This window comes from Capra hircus, chromosome 12, assembly GCF_001704415.2.
Source record: "Capra hircus breed San Clemente chromosome 12, ASM170441v1, whole genome shotgun sequence".
Taxonomy (NCBI): domain Eukaryota; kingdom Metazoa; phylum Chordata; class Mammalia; order Artiodactyla; family Bovidae; genus Capra; species Capra hircus.
In genome coordinates this window covers 31,578,159-31,599,364 of record NC_030819.1, presented here as the reverse complement: position 1 = coordinate 31,599,364, position 21,206 = coordinate 31,578,159, and the positions used below count along the sequence as shown (strand labels likewise).

The following is a 21,206-nucleotide window of genomic DNA, read 5'->3' as shown; positions in this document are numbered from 1 at the left end:
CACACAGACCCTGAATCAAACAACCTGGTTTTAGATAACAATACCCACTCTGCAGTTGTTAAGAATTAAACAGTAATTCATATAAAATGGTGGGGCGGGGACTGTACACGGGGCGGATGATGGTAGGGTGTTCAATTAGGATAAAGCTACAGGGTTTTTTGAAACTAATTTTTCAAAATATATATTTTATAAATAATAAGGCAAATGACATACAGATACAGCAAAAGGACCTGTATGGAGATAACAATCTCAATAGTAACTGAGGAAACACAAATTGAAACAATATAAATTAAAGAAAAAAACTGAAATAATAGTGAAATACTCAGCTCTAAATTTCTTTAAATTTAATATTACTAATGTAGTTAACTGGGGAAGGAAAAGCATTTTTCAAAGTCTAGATCTACATACGGTCGATCAAACTGAACTGCCATAAAAAGATATTTAGAGATAGCCCAGATAACATTAAATTACTACAGGGGACCCAAAACAAGGACCCACATACTTTTAAATACATATATATTTGTAAGCTTGCATACTAATTTATTGGTAGATACATACAGAAATACAAAACAAAAAATCCAAAATAATACATGGTAAGCTGTTACCAATAATGTAATCATATCATGCAGATACATGAGGAAAAGAAGAGACAGAGAGCTGAAAATATTTTCTTTAAATCTGTAGAAATCTCTACTGACTGACCCTAAGCAAGCATGCATTTTCTCATCTATTAGTTAATAATATTATTTTTTAAAGGGCAACACCACAAAATTTTCCAAAATACCAACTTAAGCTGTACTCTCTAACATCTATTCTTATCAGATTATGGGAAATAATTATTTTAGCTGAAAAGAATGCCATACAAACTGGAAAAGAAGCCCAAAATTATTTCAACACTTTCAACATATCACATAATATAAACTCAATACAAAATAATCTCACAAATAACATATACCTAAGCCAAGGTCTAATTTTAGGTGAAATCAAATACAAATTACAGATATTTATCTTAAAAGACATTTAAAAGCAGTAGAGGAAAAAGTAAATGTTTAAACTAATTAGGTATTTGGGCCCCCAAAGTATCTGAGAGATATGTCCCACCTTAGAGGCAGCAAAAATAAATGTGACTAAAGCATTCTGCTAAAGTGAAACTAAGGAAATGAAAACTATAGTAAGATTAGACTTTACCACTGTGGCTATTTAACTTTGCTGTAATTTTATGATAACCTCTATTAGGTAAAAAATATATAATATGATCAATCAAGCCTCTTGCCTTTTCAAAGTAAATATGTTATTCAAAATCACATTTTTCTAAAATACAAAGTTTCATTTCATATCCAATTTTCTAAATTTAGAATATTACCAAAATTTCCATAATATTTTCTTGTAAAAGTATTTCTTTTTACTATATTAAGATTTCCTCTCTAAATTAAGCAAAGACAACAGAATCACTTCATAGTTCTTACCTGCAAGTTAACCAAGGTTCCAAATCGACTAAAATGCTCATTAAGTTTGCTGATATTATTTAATTCTGGAGGAACTTTTCTAAGTTCAAGTTTGGTATTTTCATTTCCAAACTGAACCTTTTTCTGGAAGCCTGGGCTGTTTGTTCTATTAAAATTTGGTCTGTAACAAAAATCAAGTTAATTAATACATTCATTTATAAATCCTGATCCTTATCAAGTACAAAGGAATAAAGTTCTGCAACTTAAGTTCAATTTTCTTTTCAAAACTGAAATTGCTAGTTGATAAAGGAAATGTATACTTTTTTCCTTAAAAAATGAAGTTTCCAAATAAGTAGTGTTCATATCTTTCACAGAAGCCAAGTGAGAAGGGTTCTTCCAGATCATTTGTTCCTTCCCACTTCTATTCTACGCCTACTTAAAATTTGCAGCAGGAAAGGTCTATCCTCTTTCAGTCAATTTGCCTATATAACCATTTCACCATTTGTACCATTTCAGCAAAAGCTAGCTTATCGAAAAAACTCCTATTTTCAAAAACTGATTAAAAGTAAGAAATCACTGTCTTGATCTCTTTCCAATTAAAAAAAAATGTGGGGAACAACAGACCATACGCTTGACACTTGAAGAACGGGGCCAAATCTGTGCCCCAGGGAGGTTATAATACTTGCCTTAAATCAGAGAATTAAAGGCAGAGACAGAACTATATATTATTCATTAATAAACATACGTGAAAGCTCTAAAAGTGTAATCCTAATCTTTCCTCAAACATGCTAAATTGTAAATGAATCCTCAAACACATACACTAACATTCTGATTCTCTACCTGCTTCTCTGAAGCCCTTCCTCAACAACTTTGGTGCCCCCATCCTATCTCCCCTGCCCCCACCAAAGACTGCTTTCTAACTCTTTACAGGAATCGCCCACATGCTAAAGCCTCCTCCCATTTCTTCCCTAATAGCAGGCTCATGACTATCCCTTAAATAGCTAGTATTCAACAACATCTTTAAGTTAAGGGTTGGGTTTTTTGGGGGTAGGTAGGAAAAACATGTGCTAACCATCACACCATTTCTGTAAGCAAGTACCTTCCAAGTACCAGACGACTAACATACACACTTTTAGAAAACAGATACTATATACTTTAGTTGGGGACTCCCTACAGAATAAATTTTACTTTGAAAGAGACCACTATTACTGCCACAATAATACTGCAATGATCCTAAAAATCCCTGCACAGTAAAATTCCTCAATTTCCTCTGCCAGCTTACTTATCAAACCAAGTCTTCTTTGTAGGAACTCCAGGCTCCCCAGAACCAATGGTTCTTTTCCTTGACTCTGAATCCACTACTATCCTCATACTGCTTTTATTAGGAGGCTTTTCTGTTTGAAACAAAAGAAAAGAAAGCAAAGATTAATATTTTCTGTTAATCATAGCCACATTCTTAAGTTTACATTAAAAACAAAGTTCTGGCTTTTTGTCCAAATATACATTTTAGAAGAAACAGAAAAAATGTACATCTAAATACAGCAATGTATGTTATTTTATTTTGAATTCCTTTCACACTTAAATTAAGAAGAATCAGTAATTCTCATATGTCAAATTAATAATAAACAAATCATCTTGGGACTCTAAGTTTATAGTTTTGAAATCAAATGCACAACCTATAAGATTCAAAATTTAACACTAGTGCAATGACCTTAAGAATCAAAAACTTTGAATTGAGAATGAAATGAGCTGCTTATTTGAACATCAGCAAATTAACATAATAAAATTATGTTAAATTTTAAAAGGTAAAGATTCAAAAGACTGAAATGCATTGCAAAAGAACTATAAACTGTAAACTACTTCCAATATTTTACACACTTTTAGGAGTTTGACAAACACAACTACATTTAACCTATTATTTCCAAATGATGCTAAAGTTTAAAACATGCATCTTGGAAAGTGAAGTCAGGTGGGCCTTGGAAAGCATCACTACGAACAAAGCTAGTAGAGGTGATGGAATTCCAGTTGAGCTGTTTCAAATCCTGAAAGATGATGCTGTGAAAGTGTTGCACTCAATATGCCAGCAAACTTGGAAAACTCAGCAGTGGCCACAGGACTGGAAAAGGTTAGTTTTCATTCCAATCCCAAAGGCAATGCCAAAGAATGCTCAAACTACCGAACAATTGCACTCATCTCACATGCTAGTAAAGTAATGCTCAAAATTTTCCAAGCCAGGCTTCAGCAATATGTGAACCGTGAACTCCCTGATGTTCAAGCTGGTTTTAGAAAAGGCAGAGGAACCAGAGATCAAATTGCCAACATCCAATGGATCATGGAAAAAACAAGAGAGTTCCAGAAAAACATCTATTTCTGCTTGATTGACTATGCCAAAGCCTTTGACTGTGTGGATCACAATAAACTGTGGAAAATTCTGCAAGAGATGGGAATACCAGACCACCTAACCTGCCTCTTGAGAAATCTGTATGCAGGTCAGGAAGCAACAGTTAGAACTGGACATGGAACAACAGACTGGTTCCAAATAGGAAAAGGAGTACGTCAAGGCTGTATATTGTCACCCTGCTTATTTAACTTCTATGCAGAGTACATCATGAGAAACGCCGGACTGGAAGAAACACAAGCTGGAATCAAGATTGCCGGGAGAAATATCAATAACCTCAGATATGCAGATGACACCACCCTTATGGCAGAAAGTAAAGAGGAGCTAAAAAGCCTCGATGAAAGTGAAAGAGGAGAGCGAAAAAGTTGGCTTAAAGCTCAACATTCAGAAAACGAAGATCATGGCATCCAGTCCCATCACTTCATGGCAAATAGATGGGGAAACAGTGGAAACAGTGTCAGACTTTATTTTGGGGGGCTCCAAAATCACTGCAGATGGTGACTGCAGCCATGAAATTAAAAGACGCTTACCCCTTGGAAGAAAAATTATGACCAGCCTAGATAGTATATTCAAAAGCAGAGACATTACTTTGCCTACTAAGGTCCGTCTAGTTAAGGCTATGGTTTTTCCTGTGGTCATGTATGGATGTGAGAATTGGACTATGAAGAAGGCTGAAGGCCGAAGCATTGATGCTTTTGAACTGTGGTGTTGGAGAAGACTCTTGAGAGTCCCTTGGATTGCAAGGAGATCCAACCAGTCCATTCTGAAGGAGATCAGCCCTGGGATTTCTTTGGAAGGAATGATGCTGAAGCTGAAACTCCAGTACTTTAGCCACCTCATGCGAAGAGTTGACTCATTGGAAAAGACTCTGATGCTGGAGAGGGATCAGGGGCAGGAAGAAAAGGGGACGACAGAGGATAAGATGGCTGGATGGCATCACAGACTCGATGGACTTGAGTCTGGGTGAACTCCGGGAGATGGTGATGAACAGGGAGGCCTGGCGTGCTGCGATTCATGGGGTCGCAAAGAGTCGGACACAACTGAGCGACTGAACTGAACTGAATCTTAGTCCACATAGAAAAAAATGCATATTTAAAATTCCTTTTTAAAAAGGAACTGGATAAATTGGTTATTTAAATCCTTCTGAGTATCTCTAAACACATGTAACCAAAAGAATCCTGGATCTGTTTCAGTACAGTCTTTCTCATGGCTACCACTATAATTTCCAAGCAGGTCTTCCTACCAAATCAATTCTTCCTCTCATAGAATGAAAGTATCATCTGACCAATTATCCAAAAGCAGAAACCTTGTGTCTTTCATTTTTCCCTCTCCATTAGCCCCATTTTAAGTTCCCAAACCAATAAGTTATAGGTGTTGTCAATTCTTTCCACTGAACTTAAATCTTTTACTTCCCAGAGTTACTACCCTAAGTCTAGCTACCATCATCTCTTCTACAATTTTTCAAACGCCTGTAATTGACCTCCTATTCCCTCCGACATTCCTTATTCCCTCTGTTCGAATCAAAAAGATCTTCTGGTTTCACAAAAGTATCAACAGGCTATACGTGCTTTATCAACCCCCTTTTTCTGACTGCTGCTAAGTCACTTCAGTCGTGTCCGACTCTGTGCAACCCCATAGACGGCAGCCCACCAGACTTCCCTGCCCCTGGGATTCTCCAAGCAAGAACACTGGAGTGGGTTGCCATTTCCTTCTCCAATGTATGAAAGCGAAAAGTGAAAGTGATGTTGCTCAGTTGTGTCTGACCCTTAGCATGGACTGCAGCCTACCAGGCTCCTCTGTCCATGGGATTTTCCAGGCAAGAGTACTGGAGTCGGGTGCCATTGCCTTCTCCTTTTTGTGACTAACTCTGACTTATCCTACATCTCTTCAGCATATCAGGTAGAAACATCCAGCATCTGGCATTGCAGGCATTCATAGGACAAACTGTATTTTCTTCGCCCAGTGGTATCTTCACAGGACCATTTTTGCAACACAATTTCTGGCCTTATTACTGCCTCCCAAACATGTTCGTTCACTAGCCCTTTTATAAAGTTTTTAAGCTATCCAATATCCTTTTCTACTTTAATATGTTCTTTATCTGAAGGTTCATTAAGAAAGACAGTGATGTGTTTGCTCCAACTCATCTGTATTTGCTCACTCATATTCTTTCATTATTATTTATTTAAAAGAGAGGGTGTTAATAAACACACAGAAGCAAGTTCCTCTTGATATACAATTAGCAAATGTGTCTTTTAGTTTGCATGTATTCTGTTTTCCCCCAGTATCTTTTTAATAAATTGTTTTTCTCCTTAAAATTTTCAGCACTAGTTTTGTTGATGAAAACTACTGAGCCCTTCCTTCCTACCTATCTATATCCAATTAAGAGTGTCTAGCAAGTTTTCCACTGCCTTAGAATCTAGAATGAACAATTATCAGGCCTCGAGGTCACTTTTTTAGTAATTCCAAGGCAGCAAAAGGCCTAAAGTTTTTTCATTTGCTTAATAACAGTAATTTCCTATGAAGCTTTAAGTACGAAGCATAAGAATAGTTTCCACATAATACTCTGTGACAAATTTAAATAAGGCCATCTGCAGGCTATTATAAATGTACAATAATTATATAATGAACAATATTATAAACTGTTAATTATGTATATCTCACAATCCAGGCCAGTAAATTTCAAACTAAATAGGCAACAGCTGAGAACACTTTGTGGGGGGGGGGGGGAGACTGAAAAAGGTAAGGAAATAGAAGTATAGGTAACCCTCAGTTTAAATGGTTTGCTAAATCAGTTGTCTAGTACATAAAAACAATTTATGGACAATGTATTCCTGAACCAGCTTACAAAAACAGTACATGAAATAGCTAAAGAATAGTACTAAAATAATCACTATGTATAACGATTCTATGAGAAAAGGCATTCAAATTTCTAAGCAGGCACACCACACATTTATATCTCAGCGAGCCATTTCCTGTAACTTCTAACTATAGGCATGTGGAGCTGAAATGACCATAATTCCAACTTCTCTATGGTTAAGATTTATGTTCAAGGGATTTGATCCTTCTGTCTTCCCTCAATCACCACCACCAACAAAAAAAACTGACCAAGATTTGGGATGGGTCCAATATTGATCTACAGTGGAAAGCCACAAGGTAAGAAAGAGATGATTTGATGCTTCAGAGGTTCTAGTAAGAGCAAAGAATACCGGTATAAAGAAAGAAAATGAGTGCCAAGTCATGACCGAAAGAAGGAAGTGGTTTTTCTCTGAACTAGTCAGGTAGGAGACACTCGGGATGAGTCAATATTAATACAATGAACAGCCACAATCTTAACTGGCTACTTTTCAATTACAAGCCATCTTATAATTCTTACATAAAAATTGTTAAGAAATCTCTTTTTCTGTTGTTGCTCTTTACAAAAGTCATTAGAATCCCTCTAGGAGACTTTTTGTTGGGGACAAGGGCATCTACATGAAATGTTGTCCTGTGACCTCATAGGATATAAGTTAAACTGGGTGTAAATTTAAATGTTCCTCATTCTATCACAAAAAGTTCCCTGAACACTCAAGACAGATGTTCAGGATCTGACAGTTTCTAATGAACAAATAAAAAAGTGCAAAGCATAAGTAAACAAGTTTACTAAACCACATTAGGTATGGACTGCTGCTGCTGCTGCTAAGTCACTTCAGTCGTGTCCGACTCCGTGCGACCCCATAGACGGCAGCCCATCAGGCTCCCCTGTCCCTGGGATTCTCCAGGCAAGAACACTGGAGTGGGTTGCCATTTCCTTCTCCTACTTAGTTAAATAAGTTTGACTTTATTCACAACTGATAATGCATGACTTTTTTTTAAATTAGAAATAAAAGATGGGCAAGAAAAGACTAAAAAGAAAATGGGATTTAAAGGTTAGTTGAAATACTTAGGAAAAAAGATAGATTTTTATTGGTCTATACTGTATTTCCTACAATGTCTGACAATATTGTCAAATATCTGTAGCAAATGCTCTGTCTTTCAAATTAAGGTGACTGCTTCCTCCTCTGAAAGTCTATAGCACTTTTCTTGCACTAGTTTGTGGACCAATCTAAATTCTTCTCCCATTCAGAAATTATATAAAAAGTCTGTCTCCTCTAACAAAAATTTTAAAAGCTAACAAGTCAGTCTAAAATATAATTTTTTGCTTAAAATGTTATAAGCAAATCAACATCAAATTCTAACATGTCAAAGCAAACAAAAATAAAATATATATCACATATTAAGTCCGCACAGCTCATTTCATTTTTTAAACTATGAAAGATTGCACCTTTAGGAATTAAAGCATTATTCTTAAGACTTTAAATGAACCAACTAAGACTGAAAATGAGAGAATATACCTCCCCAAAGCTGGAAAACTAGTACTTTAGGGAAACTCCTTTCCCCATGGATGACAGAATAAAACATCACCAATACTACGAATAGGGTACCACATATTACCTTTTTCTCATGTTGAGACCAAAAAATCCAAGGAACAAACATAACAACATCCCTTACTGAATCCTAATAAACATAAGACCAACTGTTCTTTTTAAATGTTTTGCCACTCTTGATATTATGAAAATGATAGGAAGGAAAGATTCATCATAGTACCTCTGGGTGGCAAATCCATATCCCCTGATGTGAGCCCTATCAAGTTGGGCCTTTGTGCATGCACTCTGTGTCTGTACATTGGTCTGGAAGTGTTTGTTATGCTTGGGGCTTCAGGATTGTAGCCATCTGTGTCATATGTATCTGGTAATACAAAAACTGTAATTAAAAAACATTATAAAACTCCATTTGGTAATTTTTTATACTGATAATATAAAAACATATTACTAATTCATAACTCACATTTTAAATATATTTTAAAAAGTAGTTTTAGAAAAATAAAATGCTGTTAAAAACTTCATTTTTTAAAAATCGTAACTAAGGACTTATATTTAATGTCTACATTTTATTCCATATAATTTTAGTGAGAATAGACCTAATAGAGCAATTCACTCTCTATTTTTAAATCCCTCACCTAAAACTCTTCTCGAAACTATATTACATTATTAATACAGAAAGGCTAAAACTGCACCTGCAGTAAAAAGAGAAGGTGGAGCAGGAGGCGGCTGGTGATGAATGCCAGTTGTTACTACAGTAGGAACAGAGCTGGTTGCAGAGTTTGGGGGAGCATCCATGCCAGATGGTTGCAAAGGAGGAAGTGGAGGTGGTGGTCCTGTCAAAACCAAAGAATAAGAAATATCATCTGGAAGCAAACAAATAAAATAAGTTATTGTATATCCAAACATGATATGCTCATTTATCAAATAATAGTATCTATAAAAATCAAGCTTACAACTGAAATAGTTTTCAAGGGTAAAATATCCATTTAATGTATTCCAAAACAGGTTTGTCTTAAGCTCTGAAGGACTACAGACAGCTGGGATTCATTAGCAATGTGCATAATTCAGGGTCACCCTAAACCACAGTAAACCATGGGTTTGGCTGTGCCATGCCATGCTAAATCACTTCAGTCATGTCTGACTCGTTGCGACGCTATGAACCATAGTGTGCCAGGCTCCTCTGTCCATGGGACTCTCCAGGCAATAAACTGGAGTGGGTTCCCATGACTTCCTCCAAGGGATCTTCCCAACCCAGGGATCAAACCCGCATCTCTTATGTCTCCTGCATTGGCAGGCGAGTTCTTTACCACTAGCACCACCTGGAAGCCCATTAGCCTACAAAATATATTCCGAACGGGAGTATCTTACTCTTAATTTCTAGCAGGCATATACAGGATTACTATAGATACTTCTAACAAAGGCAAGCGTCAAACTATTAACTTTTATAAAAGACTATGAATGGGCAGATAGTAAGTATAGGCAAGCATATTTCCTTACCTGTGACAGGTGGCAGACTGGGTGGTAATGGGCCTGGCGGTGGCACAGGGGGTCTCAGATTCACAGGTGGGGGTGTAAGAATTGGTGGTGGTGGAGGGAGTCCAGGAGGAGGTGGTCCTTCAACAACAGGAGGCTGTGCTGGGAAAGGCAGCATACCAGGAAGATTGACATCTTCTACAACTACCGGGTCACTTCCATGATCAAAAGGGCACATGTCTCCTCTCATACAGAAACCCTTTTCTGTGAGGAAAAATAGTTAGAAAGAACTGTGAAAAGTGCTGGACAAACATTTTCTCTAAGTCAACAAAAGTAAGATATTTAAAAATTGGAATATTTTTAACATTGGGCAAGTATAAATAACCATAAGAACTACCTACTAATTTCCAGTAATATAAAACCCTCATTAAGTGATAATATAGCTAACATACACATTAAAAAATGTATCATCAAATTAACATGAGTATTCCTGGCTAGCAAAATGAGGTAAAATAGGTATTGCTGTCTTGTTTTTACCATTAGAAATATTTCCTTTATTTATATCTCTCACTTAAAACTTTAAGGATACTGCAACTACAGCTTTACTACAATTTACAAAATTTTTACAGTAAAATCTTACGAGTCTTCAGTTCATTTATAAAAGTCTTACATAGGTGATACATTTCTAGATTTTACTTACATGCTAATAACCCTGATTTTAAAGTATGTTTTGTCAAGAACGTTTCAGTCGCCAATTTCCTGATAAATAACTCAGTAGATATTCCTCTTTGTTTAGTAAATTCCAAAAATATGCGAAGACTTAAGTGCAAATAAATACTATCTTTAAATTGATATTAGTCAGTGGTGACTAATGGAGACTTCAGTAACATACTGAGGAATTCATGAAGTACCTAAAATTAATTTCCCACTATTTCCAAAAGGTTAAGTATTTGAGTAACTGTGTATAACCTAAGGTTACAGAATTTACTCAGCTGAAAATATTAATTCATACTTCATGAAATGGTTGACAGGCTTACCATCATAGTCTCTACACCGTTTCTTTGGCATTGGTGGTCTTACGTATGAATTATGGTCCACCTGGTCTTCATGAAATTCAGACCAACTTTCGGTAGTGTTATTACCATGATGAGTAGGAGCAATTACTGTAATAGTGCTGCTCAAAGTAGGTACAGGGTAGTGGCCAGACGAAATATTAGGTACTGAAGAGACTGGAGTATAATTGTTTTCTAACGGATCTGCTCTATCCAGGTCATACTTAGGTTTTACCAGATCCCTTTCTGCAACAAAATATAAATGACTTAAAAAACTACACTCGATTAAAAACAACAACAACAAAGTCCCAAATTCAAGAGATATTTTTGCTAAACATAAAAAAAGTTCAAATTTTATACAAGCCTCCTTTTAAAAACTACTCAATATATAAACAATGTTTCAAGAAAAGTTATTTCTTTTTGTTATGACCTAAACTAAAAAGCCACACATAAAGTTGCTGTGCTTAATGAGACTTTTTCTTGGAGTTTTATTTATAGAAGAGATTTTTCATTTTCTTCATTGAAATCTTAGTATGCAAAACTTTAGCCAATAAAACAAAATATGCAATAAAAGTACAGTTATTTTCTTCTGTGACGAACATTTAGTTGCTATCCATTTACAGGGCCTAACATGGCTTTATACAGTGAACACTGCTGAAGATGAGAATGGGTACTTAAAGAGGAAGGAAAAGGAGTTCATAATAAATACAAACAAATTAACTGGGCCAAGAAATGAAAATTTACCATGGAAAGAGAAAAGATATTAAGGAGAACAGTTAAGTGAAGTAATGTGTAGAAAGGCCTAGAATACCTAGATGACAGGAAAAACACTCTTAAGAACAAAGTAACAGAGAAATACTGGGATTATAAAAAAAGTCATGATTTTCTAAAGACTAAAAGTAACTATACAATAAAGGTCACAAGGGGAGTAAAAATCTAAGCTTGTGTAAAGGTGTTTTACTCTAAGGTGTTAAGCTGTTTTATTGCCTGCAACATATTCCTTTCAGTAATACACACTGAAAGAAAAATTATACATGTTGAAAATGACACACTCTTATAAACTCACATATCTGAAATGAAACTTTTAAACTCTTTTCATAGTTTTGAGGTCTAAGTGATAAATAAACTGAAGATATTTTAAAGATAACAATTTAACGAATTCTGATCTATGCATATACCTATGAAACCAAATATCACAACTACAGTAAGGTATATATTGTACATACTCATCACCCCCCAAAAGTATCCTTGTTCTCCTTAATGATCCATCCCTCCTTTACTTCATCCCAGGCAACCACTGAATTGCTTCCTGTCATCATAGATTACTGTGCATTTTCTAAAATTTTCTCTCTCTCTCTCATATACACACTCTGTTTTCTGTGTGGCTTCTTTCAATCAGCATGATTATTTTCAGATTCATTTATTTTGTTGCATGTATCAACAGTTTTTTTTTCCTTTTTATCCATTCTATGGCTATACCACAATTTGTTTATCCATTCACTTGTTGATGGACTGTTTCCAGCTTTTGCTTCATCTGTATATGTCTCTGTGTGGAAACACATTTTCATTTCTCTGAAGTAAACACTCAGGAGTAGAATGGGTCATTGGTAGATACAGGATTAACATTTTTAAGACACTGTTGAAGTGTTTTCCAAAAGGTTCCAGCTTATTCCCCATCCTCAGCAACTCTGAGTAAAGCTAATCTTTTTAATGTCAATCATTCTGATGCATATGCAGTAGGACATTGTGGTTGTAATTTGCATAAAATAAAAGCTTCAAAAGAAATTTTTAAATAGTTACTCAGACATATAAAATACAGCAAGATAGAAAAAATAAAAATACTGACAAAACAATTTTTAAAACCTTCAAATGCAAAATTTTTTTCACAATAAAAGTGCCAGGCAAAATATACCCATATGTGATTATTTACCCCTGCTTCGTGTCCTGCTCCTGCTTCTAGTCCTGCTTCTATCCCTGTCTCTGTCACGAAGCCTCTCTTTACTCCAACTTCGACTCCGACTCCTGCTGTAACTGCGACTTCGCCCTCGTCTTCTGTTGTACCGGTCTCTGTAAGAATCTCTTCGAGGAGGGTTTCGATCATAATCTCTTTTGCGAGAACGATCATCTTTTTTCCTCTCATCACGACTTCTAAAGAAATATATGAACCTTTTTACTGAAAATATTCAAGTGGATACAGGAAAAGCTCTAATCAAATGCAAAAGTTCTGTTTTATTCGTGTAACACCATGATTCTTTATTTCATCTTATGAATACAAACATAGGAGACTCAGAAAAGTGAAAAACCGAACATGATATGCTTAAGCACTCTAAAAGCCCTTCACGGTACCCACCCCCCACCAAAAAAAACCCAACTCTTTCAACGCCTGACTCATATACACACAGGCATCTACACATATGTCCTATAGTATATTCTGTCTTGCACAGTCTCATAATTATAGGAAAGTATCACAGGCACTGCACTCTAAATGCTTTTGAAGCTTTAATGGGAAAAATAACTTATTCACTCTAAAGGGAAGCTTTGGGTAAAAAAAGTCTCAGAGTAAGACTTCACTGGAATTGAAGTTAGGAATAAAAATAGTAATAATAACTAACATATGCCAAGTACTGTTCTAAATCTCACTTCTAGTACCTTCAAATCTCACCTACTTATTCTTGATAGAAAAAGATCGAGTTACTACTTTCCTAGACTAATAAAACAGTAGATAATACTTGCCCCTAAGTAAAGGAACATCAAGTCTATATATTCATATAAAGAAAAGCAATGTCTAAAAATTAAACTTGGTTCAAAGAATCAATCACCTATTTTCTCTGTATCGGGAGCTTGACTGAGGAGGACTGTGATTTAGCCTTCTAGAAAACTTCTTCTCTCGCTCTTCCTCCTTTGTGATCTGATATACAAAGAAAAACATAAATAAGTTTAATAACAGTTATTCCTTGCCATGTTACTGCTTCAATGGCTTAGCTGGTATTAAAATATATAGAAAAGATCGAAGGCCAGAGAAGTGGGTGGCAGTGGATGAGATGGCTGGATAGCTATCTCTGACTCAATGGACATTCAGTTCAGTTCAGTCGCTCAGTCGTGTCCAGCTCTTTGTGACCCCATGAACCACAGCACGCCAGGCGTCCCTGTCCATCACCAACTCCAGGAGTCCACCCAAACCCATGTCCATTGTGTTGGTGATGCCATCCAATCATCTCATCCTCTGTCGTCCCCTTCTCCTCCTGCCCTCAACCTTTCCCAGCATCAGGGTCTTTTCAAATAAATCAGCTCTCCACATCAGGTGTCCAAAAATACTGGAGTTTCAGCTTCAATATCAGTCCTTCCAATGAACACCCAGGACTGATCTCCTTTAGGATGGACTGGCAGAATCTCCTTGCAGTCCAAGGGACTCTCAAGAGTCTTCTCCAACAACACAGTTCAAAAGCATCAATTCTTCTGCATTTTCTTTATAGTCCAACTCTCACATCCACTACTGGAAAAACCATAGCCTTGACTAGACATGAATTTGAGTAAACCCTAGAAGATAGTGAAGGACAGAGAAGCCTGGCGTGCTGCAATCCATGGGGTCACAAAGAGTCAGACATGACTTAGCAATTGAACAACAACAACAAAATACAAGAGCAATATATTCTTCTGAAAGCATTCAAACAAAATACATTTCTCTTCTAAGTACATTTAACAATAAAAGGCTTGCTGAAAGTTAAAGTGAGTGGTAAAGAAATTCATAAATGTTTATCTTAGTTAACAGTAGTGACAAAAACATTTTAAGCAAGTGTCCTCACTTTACAGGCTTCCCAGGTGGCACTAGTGGTAAAGAATCCACCTGCCAATGCAGGAGACAAAAGAGATGCAGGTTTGATCCCTGAGCCGGGAAGATCTCCTGGAGGAGGGCATGGCACCCCACTCCAGTATTCTTGCCTGGAGAATCCCATGGACAGAGGAGCCTGGCAGACTACGGTCTACAGGGTCACAAAGTATCAGACATGACTGAAGCAACTAAGCACGCACACATGTCCTAATTTTAACATAATTACTGGAAAGCCAACTTTATTTCTACTCATGAATTTGGTCTGGCACCAAACACATCAGGAGTTTTAAAGGAGCATGCAATAGAATTAACCAAGTCACAGAAAAAGAAAATGCTTGAGAAAATAATACATGTGAATATAGTTCTCTAGTTTCTCATAGCAGTATGACAACTATATAATCCTCTTCCTACAACCCATATTATACAATTAATAGAAAGCAGTCCTTAAACACATTCCCATGATCAGTGTTGCTTTCCCTACACCAGTTTTCCATGCTGCCCCAAAAAACTGGTTCCACAAGACATTAAGAGGTGTTATTAGAGAAAAAAGGATTTTATTTAGAGGATAAGCACACTGAATAAATATTAAATATGAGCCTCTATAAATATGATAAAGCTCAAGATTTTTAATAAAAACCCTAAGATATTCTGATGCAGATAAGTCTACAAGACAGCATAAAAACAAATAAATAAACGAAGTAGCATAAACATGTCCAGGTTTATGTCAGTTGTTTCAGCATCCCTTTGGGTAAAAGCCTCTCACCATCAAGTGCCCCTGAATGAGAAAGTAAATGAAATCTTATCAACAGACCAAACTCTGAGAAACAATGCTTAAAAGCCTTCTTGTAACAATTTGCTTTTTTTCTTTAAGTACTTTCCTCAACTCTTCCTATCCATTTCAACCCTCCACTTGGAAAACAAAACAAACCAAAACCTCCTGTTGCACTTTTCCCCTTCTACTTGCTTCCATGCACTCTTGTAAGTAATCTATGTTGACAGACTGCCATATTCCATGGTACATGCCCAACTGGGAACTTTTAAAACACCCACAGCATTTAAAACACAGACTGCCATCCTGACATTTCAGTTCTGAAAGACGAGGGATAAATATCCTTCACAACTGGTCAAAACAACTGTGGTGAAATATTATTATATCAACAGATGTAAGACTAAGGCTTCAATATTAATTCATCAATGGGTAAAATTTAAATGAATTATTGTATATCTCTGTGTTGCATAAGCAGTTGCTAAGACAATACCCACTATCCCATTCTTTCTCACTAATGTTCTAGAACCCCTGTACTATTAGGTACAAAGCACGAAGTTATAATAATTTCTGGTCTTCCCCAGCAGATAAAAGTAATGGGGGTGTTTTATGTATGTGTGTGAGAAACTACATACATGTACATGTGTGTAAATGTGTCCAAACACAGAGATAAAAATACATTTGAGAATTATTACACAATACACAGCAAATATATTACTACATAATACGTATATATCTTACTTACATAATCTGGAAAAAACAGGGTATCAGGTGAAAGAACCAAAGGTCACGACTAAACCACATCACCCACCACTTAACATCCCTCAACAGTAATTGCAGCTATCGTTCACTGAGAACCTACTTTGAGCCACATACTCTGCCAAATGTTCACAGACCTTATTTCACTATTCCTCACAATAACCCTATAATATTTCCATTTCACAGCTGAGTAAAGGTTGGAAAAGTAGTAATTTCAAGGTCACAAAACAAGGAAAGGCAGGAAAGGCAAAAATTTAACCAAGATTTGTTTAACCTAAAATTAGACTAACCATGGACATATTATATTATAGCCTGTCAACAATTATTTTTAAAACGTCTTTAACATCAAACTAAGGAAATCTGAATTAGTATATGATCATTATACATGAGCGGTAAACTTGTACAGAAGGTAAAAACTTCAAAAACTCTTAAAGCATAAGTCATTTCTATTGCCCTGTGAAGGCCCTTTTATTTGACTACCTTAAAAATAGTCCCTTGCAAAATGCATGTAAGGCAGAAACAAACAGATCTACTGACAATCTGGTTATTTTCCTAGAACACAGATAGTAGGAGCCCATACCTGTAAGATACTATGCGCAAGAGTTCAAAGCACACCTGAGACTGTTATCTTTGAAAGGGCTGCTGGAGACTTCCCTAATGGCGCAGTGGATAAGAATTCAGCTGCTAGTGCAGGGAATATGCGTTTGATCCCTGGTCCAGGAAGATTCCACATGCTGCAAAGCAGCTAAGCCCATGCGCCACAACTACTGAGCTTGAGCTCTAGAGCCCAAGAGTGACAACTAATGAGCCTGTGTGCGACAACTACTGAAGCCCACATGCTTAGGGCCTGTGCTCTGCAACAAGAGAAGCCACCACAATGAGAAGCCTGTGTACCGCCACCAAGAGTAGCCTGTGCTTGTCGCAACTAAAGAAAGCCCCTGTAAAGCGACAAAACACCCAGTGCAGCCAAAGAAATAAATAGAAAAGGCTGCTGACAAGGGAAGCCCTTGGTTGACATCTGCAAACTATGACTTCTGGAAGGTTCCCATCATTCCCTAACAATAACATTTCACCATGCCTGAACTGCAGATGGTGACTGCAGCCATGAAATTAAAAGATGCTTGCTCCTTGGAAGAAAAGTTATGACCAAACCAGACAGCATATTAAAAAGCAGAGACATTACTTTGCCAACAAAGGTCCATCTAGTCAAAGCTATGGTCTTTCTAGTCATCACGTATGGATATGAAGAGTTGGACTATAAAGAAAACTGAGCACCAAAGAATTGATGCTTTTGAACTGTAGTGTTGGAGAAGACTCTTGAGAGTCCCTTGGACAGCAAGGAAATCCAACCAGTCCATCCTAAAGGAAATCAGTCCTGAATATTCACTGGAAGGACTGATGCTAAAGCTGAAACTCCAAACTTTGGCCACCTGACGCAAAGAACTGACTCATTTGAAAAGACCCTGATGCTAGGAAAGATTGAAGGCGGGAGGAGAAGGGGACGAAAGGATCAGATGGTTGGATGGTATCATTGACTCAATGGACGTGAGTTTGAGTAAGCTCCAGGAGTTGGTGATGGACAGGGAAGCCTAGTGTGCTGTAGTCCATGGGATCACAAAAAGTCAGATACAATTGAGCGACTGAACTGAACTGATGCCTGAACTGTCTGGATAAACAATGTGGATTGTGCTAAACATCTGTTTTCCTCCTCAGAGTTTGGAAGTTTGGTAAATCCTAGGCTGAAGGTGGCCATGTAACCAGTCCTAAATACAAACCCTGGGCACTGTGTCTCTAAGGAGCTTTCCTGGTTCACATGTGTTGTCACTACGCATTACGTGCATCCTCTTTGACTCCACTGGAAGAAACCTCTGCAAATTTGTTCCTACCCCGGCCTTTGCATGATACACTTTTTTCCCTTTGCAGATTTTGCTTTGTATCCTTTCACTGTAAGATATAGCCATCACAATGACTATATCTTGAGTCTGCTAATCAAACCTGGAGGTGGTCCTGAGGACTCCAACACAGATACAAAAAATAAAACTCAATTTAACTACTCCAAATATGTTTTTAAAGAACACGAAAGTTTCACACGAAAGTTTAACACAAATTCTTACCTCTTCTTTTTTTATATCTTTTTCTTGGTGCTGAAAAAATTCTACCTTTAAGCTTCCTGAGGATGGCTGCTCTGGAGGAGGTAGATAACTCTTTGTATTCACAGCATCAAAAAGTTTTTCCACAAATATCTGTGTCTCTAAAACAAAAACCAGCACAGATTAACAGATTTCCTAGTTATTCTCCACTTCTTCACATCAGACTTTAGTATGATGAAATATATCTTGATTTTTACAAATCTAAAAATTATACTGACTAACAGCCTCCCAACCAGTGTACTATGGTACAAGTCCCATGGGAATACGGATTCAGTCAATTTCCAGGACACTGAGGGCTAGAATGAATGGCCAGAGCCTGTGGGTCAGTCACCACCAGCCATCGCTAGTCTCCATGTACCTGCCTAGTGTGCCAAACAGAAATATTATCATTACCTAGTTCCCGGCAAAGTGAAAAATGTTGAGAAGCACTGTGCTAGACAACATCAGTAGTAGGTTCCTAAACAGTACTATCTTTCAATCATTTTCTTAACCTTTTAAGGAAAACTATCAGCATTCTTTAAGAATGAACACAGGATGTTAACGGAAAAAAAAAAAAAAAAAGATTTCCATTGTAAGTAAGCCATGAATAAAACCAGTAATTATACTATCTGTTCAACTTTATTACAGTTACAGCCTGTCTCTTACCAAACTCCTTTAATACTCTCTGAATCTTGTTTTAAGTTATCAAAACAATATTTTGAAACCAAAGATCTTACCTTTTTGAAGAAATACATCCAGTTGATCAATACATAATGCCTTTAACTCTTTTTCACTTTTGTCTTTCTTTACCAAAGCGAGAACATACTTTGCCAGGGCTGATGGATCTGCATCACAGCTGAAGAAAAGAGCAATGTTGAAGGAAATTTAGCCATAAACAACTGCACACTCCATAAGTTCCAATTACAAACTAAGTCAGCATGATAGTTACACAAGTTAATATATGTAAGCATCATCTAATTCACAGAAGCAAAGATGAACTAGAAGTTTTTCTCCCTCATATTAATATACTTTACACATTACATGTAGTCATCATTCAGTATCCTACCAAACATATACTAATACATGTACTAAAGATTCAGAAAGTTCTATTATTTTAAAAAAAGAGAAGTTACAACAAATTATGGATAATACCAAAACATCAAAAACTAATAAGCAATGTGGTACCAATAAAAATACCAAGAGGCTATTCTCTCCCAAACAAGGTAATTGTCAAAAAATATCTGGAAAAGAGGACAATAAAAGGAAACTTGAAAACATAATATATACTTTTAACGAAACAAAAGTTTAGAAACAGACCCAAATACACATAGAAATACAGATTTTACAAGGATGATATCCAAATCAAGGAAGAAGAGATGAACTACAAAATAAATCACACTGAGAACACTTGGCAGTTATCTTTCTAAAAAATTAAGTTGGACCCATATTTTATTCCATATACCACAGTAAAAACATGAAACCATTACAAGTATTAGAAGAAAACAAGAAAAAGTTATCTTACAACTCTGGAGTAACGAACACTTTCTGAACTGCATTGCAAAAGAGTAATTTGATTATATTAACACAAATAAAAGCAAAAACTTAGGAGTGTAAAGAAGCCTTAAAAGTCCAACAAAATACTAAACAGAAAAACAATTCTTAAATGAGTAAAAATACAACCTCATCCATCCATAAGAGAAATTCAAACTTAAACTATATTGAAATATCATTTTTCTGTTACAAAGTTGAGAATATCTAAATATATGAAAATATATCCTAGAGGCAAGACTAAGGGGAAAACAACCAGTTTTCACACATTATGGCTGCTAAGAGGAACTCAGTAGATACTAGAGTATGGCATATCAAGGTCACAAATGCAACTGACCCAGCAACTCTATTTCAGTGAATAAACTTTACAGATATACTTACATGTTCAAAATGACTTGTGTACAAGGTATTCAGTGTCACACTGATTATAAAATAAAAAATCTGCAACTGTCCATTTACAGAGGACTGGAAAAAGAAAATATACTAAGTCTACACAAGGGAATGGCACACAACAAAAGGACAAAAAACAACGGAGGCGTTTTCATGTCAGAGATACCTCCCTATCAACCTGTTACATTTAAAAAGCAAGATAGAAAAAAACTGTATAATATATTACCATGTGTGGAGAGAAAAGGAGAGATTATATATTTGGATTGGCTTATGTCTGAATAATGGAATATGTATAAGTATAAACTATGCTTGCCTGTTGATCGGGATGGAGAGTAGGAAGTTAGTGAAAATGAAACAGGGTCAGGAGGGAAAGTTTCTGATGTCCAAACCATGCCCATCAAATTTTTAAAAAGCAGATAACTGTTTTTCAACTAAGCTAAAGTTGTTACCTATTTAATTCACAATCATTTTCCAAGTTAGGGTGAATAAAATCATAGCAACAGCTAATAAGCACTAACATTTACCAAACCCTTATTTGAGCCATGAACTATGTTCCATACTTTACACCCCGTATTTAGCTCTCACTTTACTGATGAAACAGAGGCTCAGAGAAAAACTAGGCAAACTACTTCAGACTACATGTTAGTAACAGAACCAAGATTTAAACCTGAACTTCTTACTCTAAAGTCTACTCTCTCAACACTACAGCTCCCAACCGCATTGTTTCTTACAGCGATCTACCCAGAAACCAGACCTCCAATTTACTTACTGCTACAAACATCTAGTTACAGCCACCAATTTACTTCTTAGCCATCCTAGCAAAAGCCCCTACAATGCGTCCCTATACACTTAGAGGCTGTCCAAGGCATAGTTCCTCTAATTTATTTCTTCCTGTGCTCTTCCCCTCAGAGTCCATTATTTCGATAAACCTCTGAATTCCTCAGCCCCATCTGCATCACTTTCTACTATTTTTCTATCCCACCAACTTATCAAAAACCCAACTCAGAACCCACTCCA

At 36.4% G+C, this 21,206-nt stretch overlaps 1 protein-coding gene across 17 annotated transcripts in view; it reads right to left on the bottom strand.

Moving 5' to 3' along the window:
- RBM26 (RNA binding motif protein 26) overlaps positions 1 to 21,206 on the bottom strand; it is an 85,098-nt gene that overhangs the window by 38,504 nt on the left and 25,388 nt on the right. For 11 of the 17 annotated variants that reach the window (XM_018056471.1, XM_018056472.1, XM_018056460.1 and 8 more), the window contains exons 2-11: positions 18,989 to 19,107; positions 18,237 to 18,373; positions 13,588 to 13,676; positions 12,699 to 12,916; positions 10,754 to 11,014; positions 9,741 to 9,980; positions 8,936 to 9,106; positions 8,467 to 8,622; positions 2,728 to 2,839; positions 1,467 to 1,626 (exon numbers count right to left, since the gene is read on the bottom strand). In XM_018056471.1, the coding sequence (XP_017911960.1) occupies positions 1,467 to 1,626; positions 2,728 to 2,839; positions 8,467 to 8,622; positions 8,936 to 9,106; positions 9,741 to 9,980; positions 10,754 to 11,014; positions 12,699 to 12,916; positions 13,588 to 13,676; positions 18,237 to 18,373; positions 18,989 to 19,107 (1,663 nt within the window). The remainder of the gene's footprint in view (positions 1 to 1,466; positions 1,627 to 2,727; positions 2,840 to 8,466; positions 8,623 to 8,935; positions 9,107 to 9,740; positions 9,981 to 10,753; positions 11,015 to 12,698; positions 12,917 to 13,587; positions 13,677 to 18,236; positions 18,374 to 18,988; positions 19,108 to 21,206) is intronic. The other 6 variants (XM_018056470.1, XM_018056476.1, XM_018056477.1 and 3 more) reach the window with 3 other exon arrangements.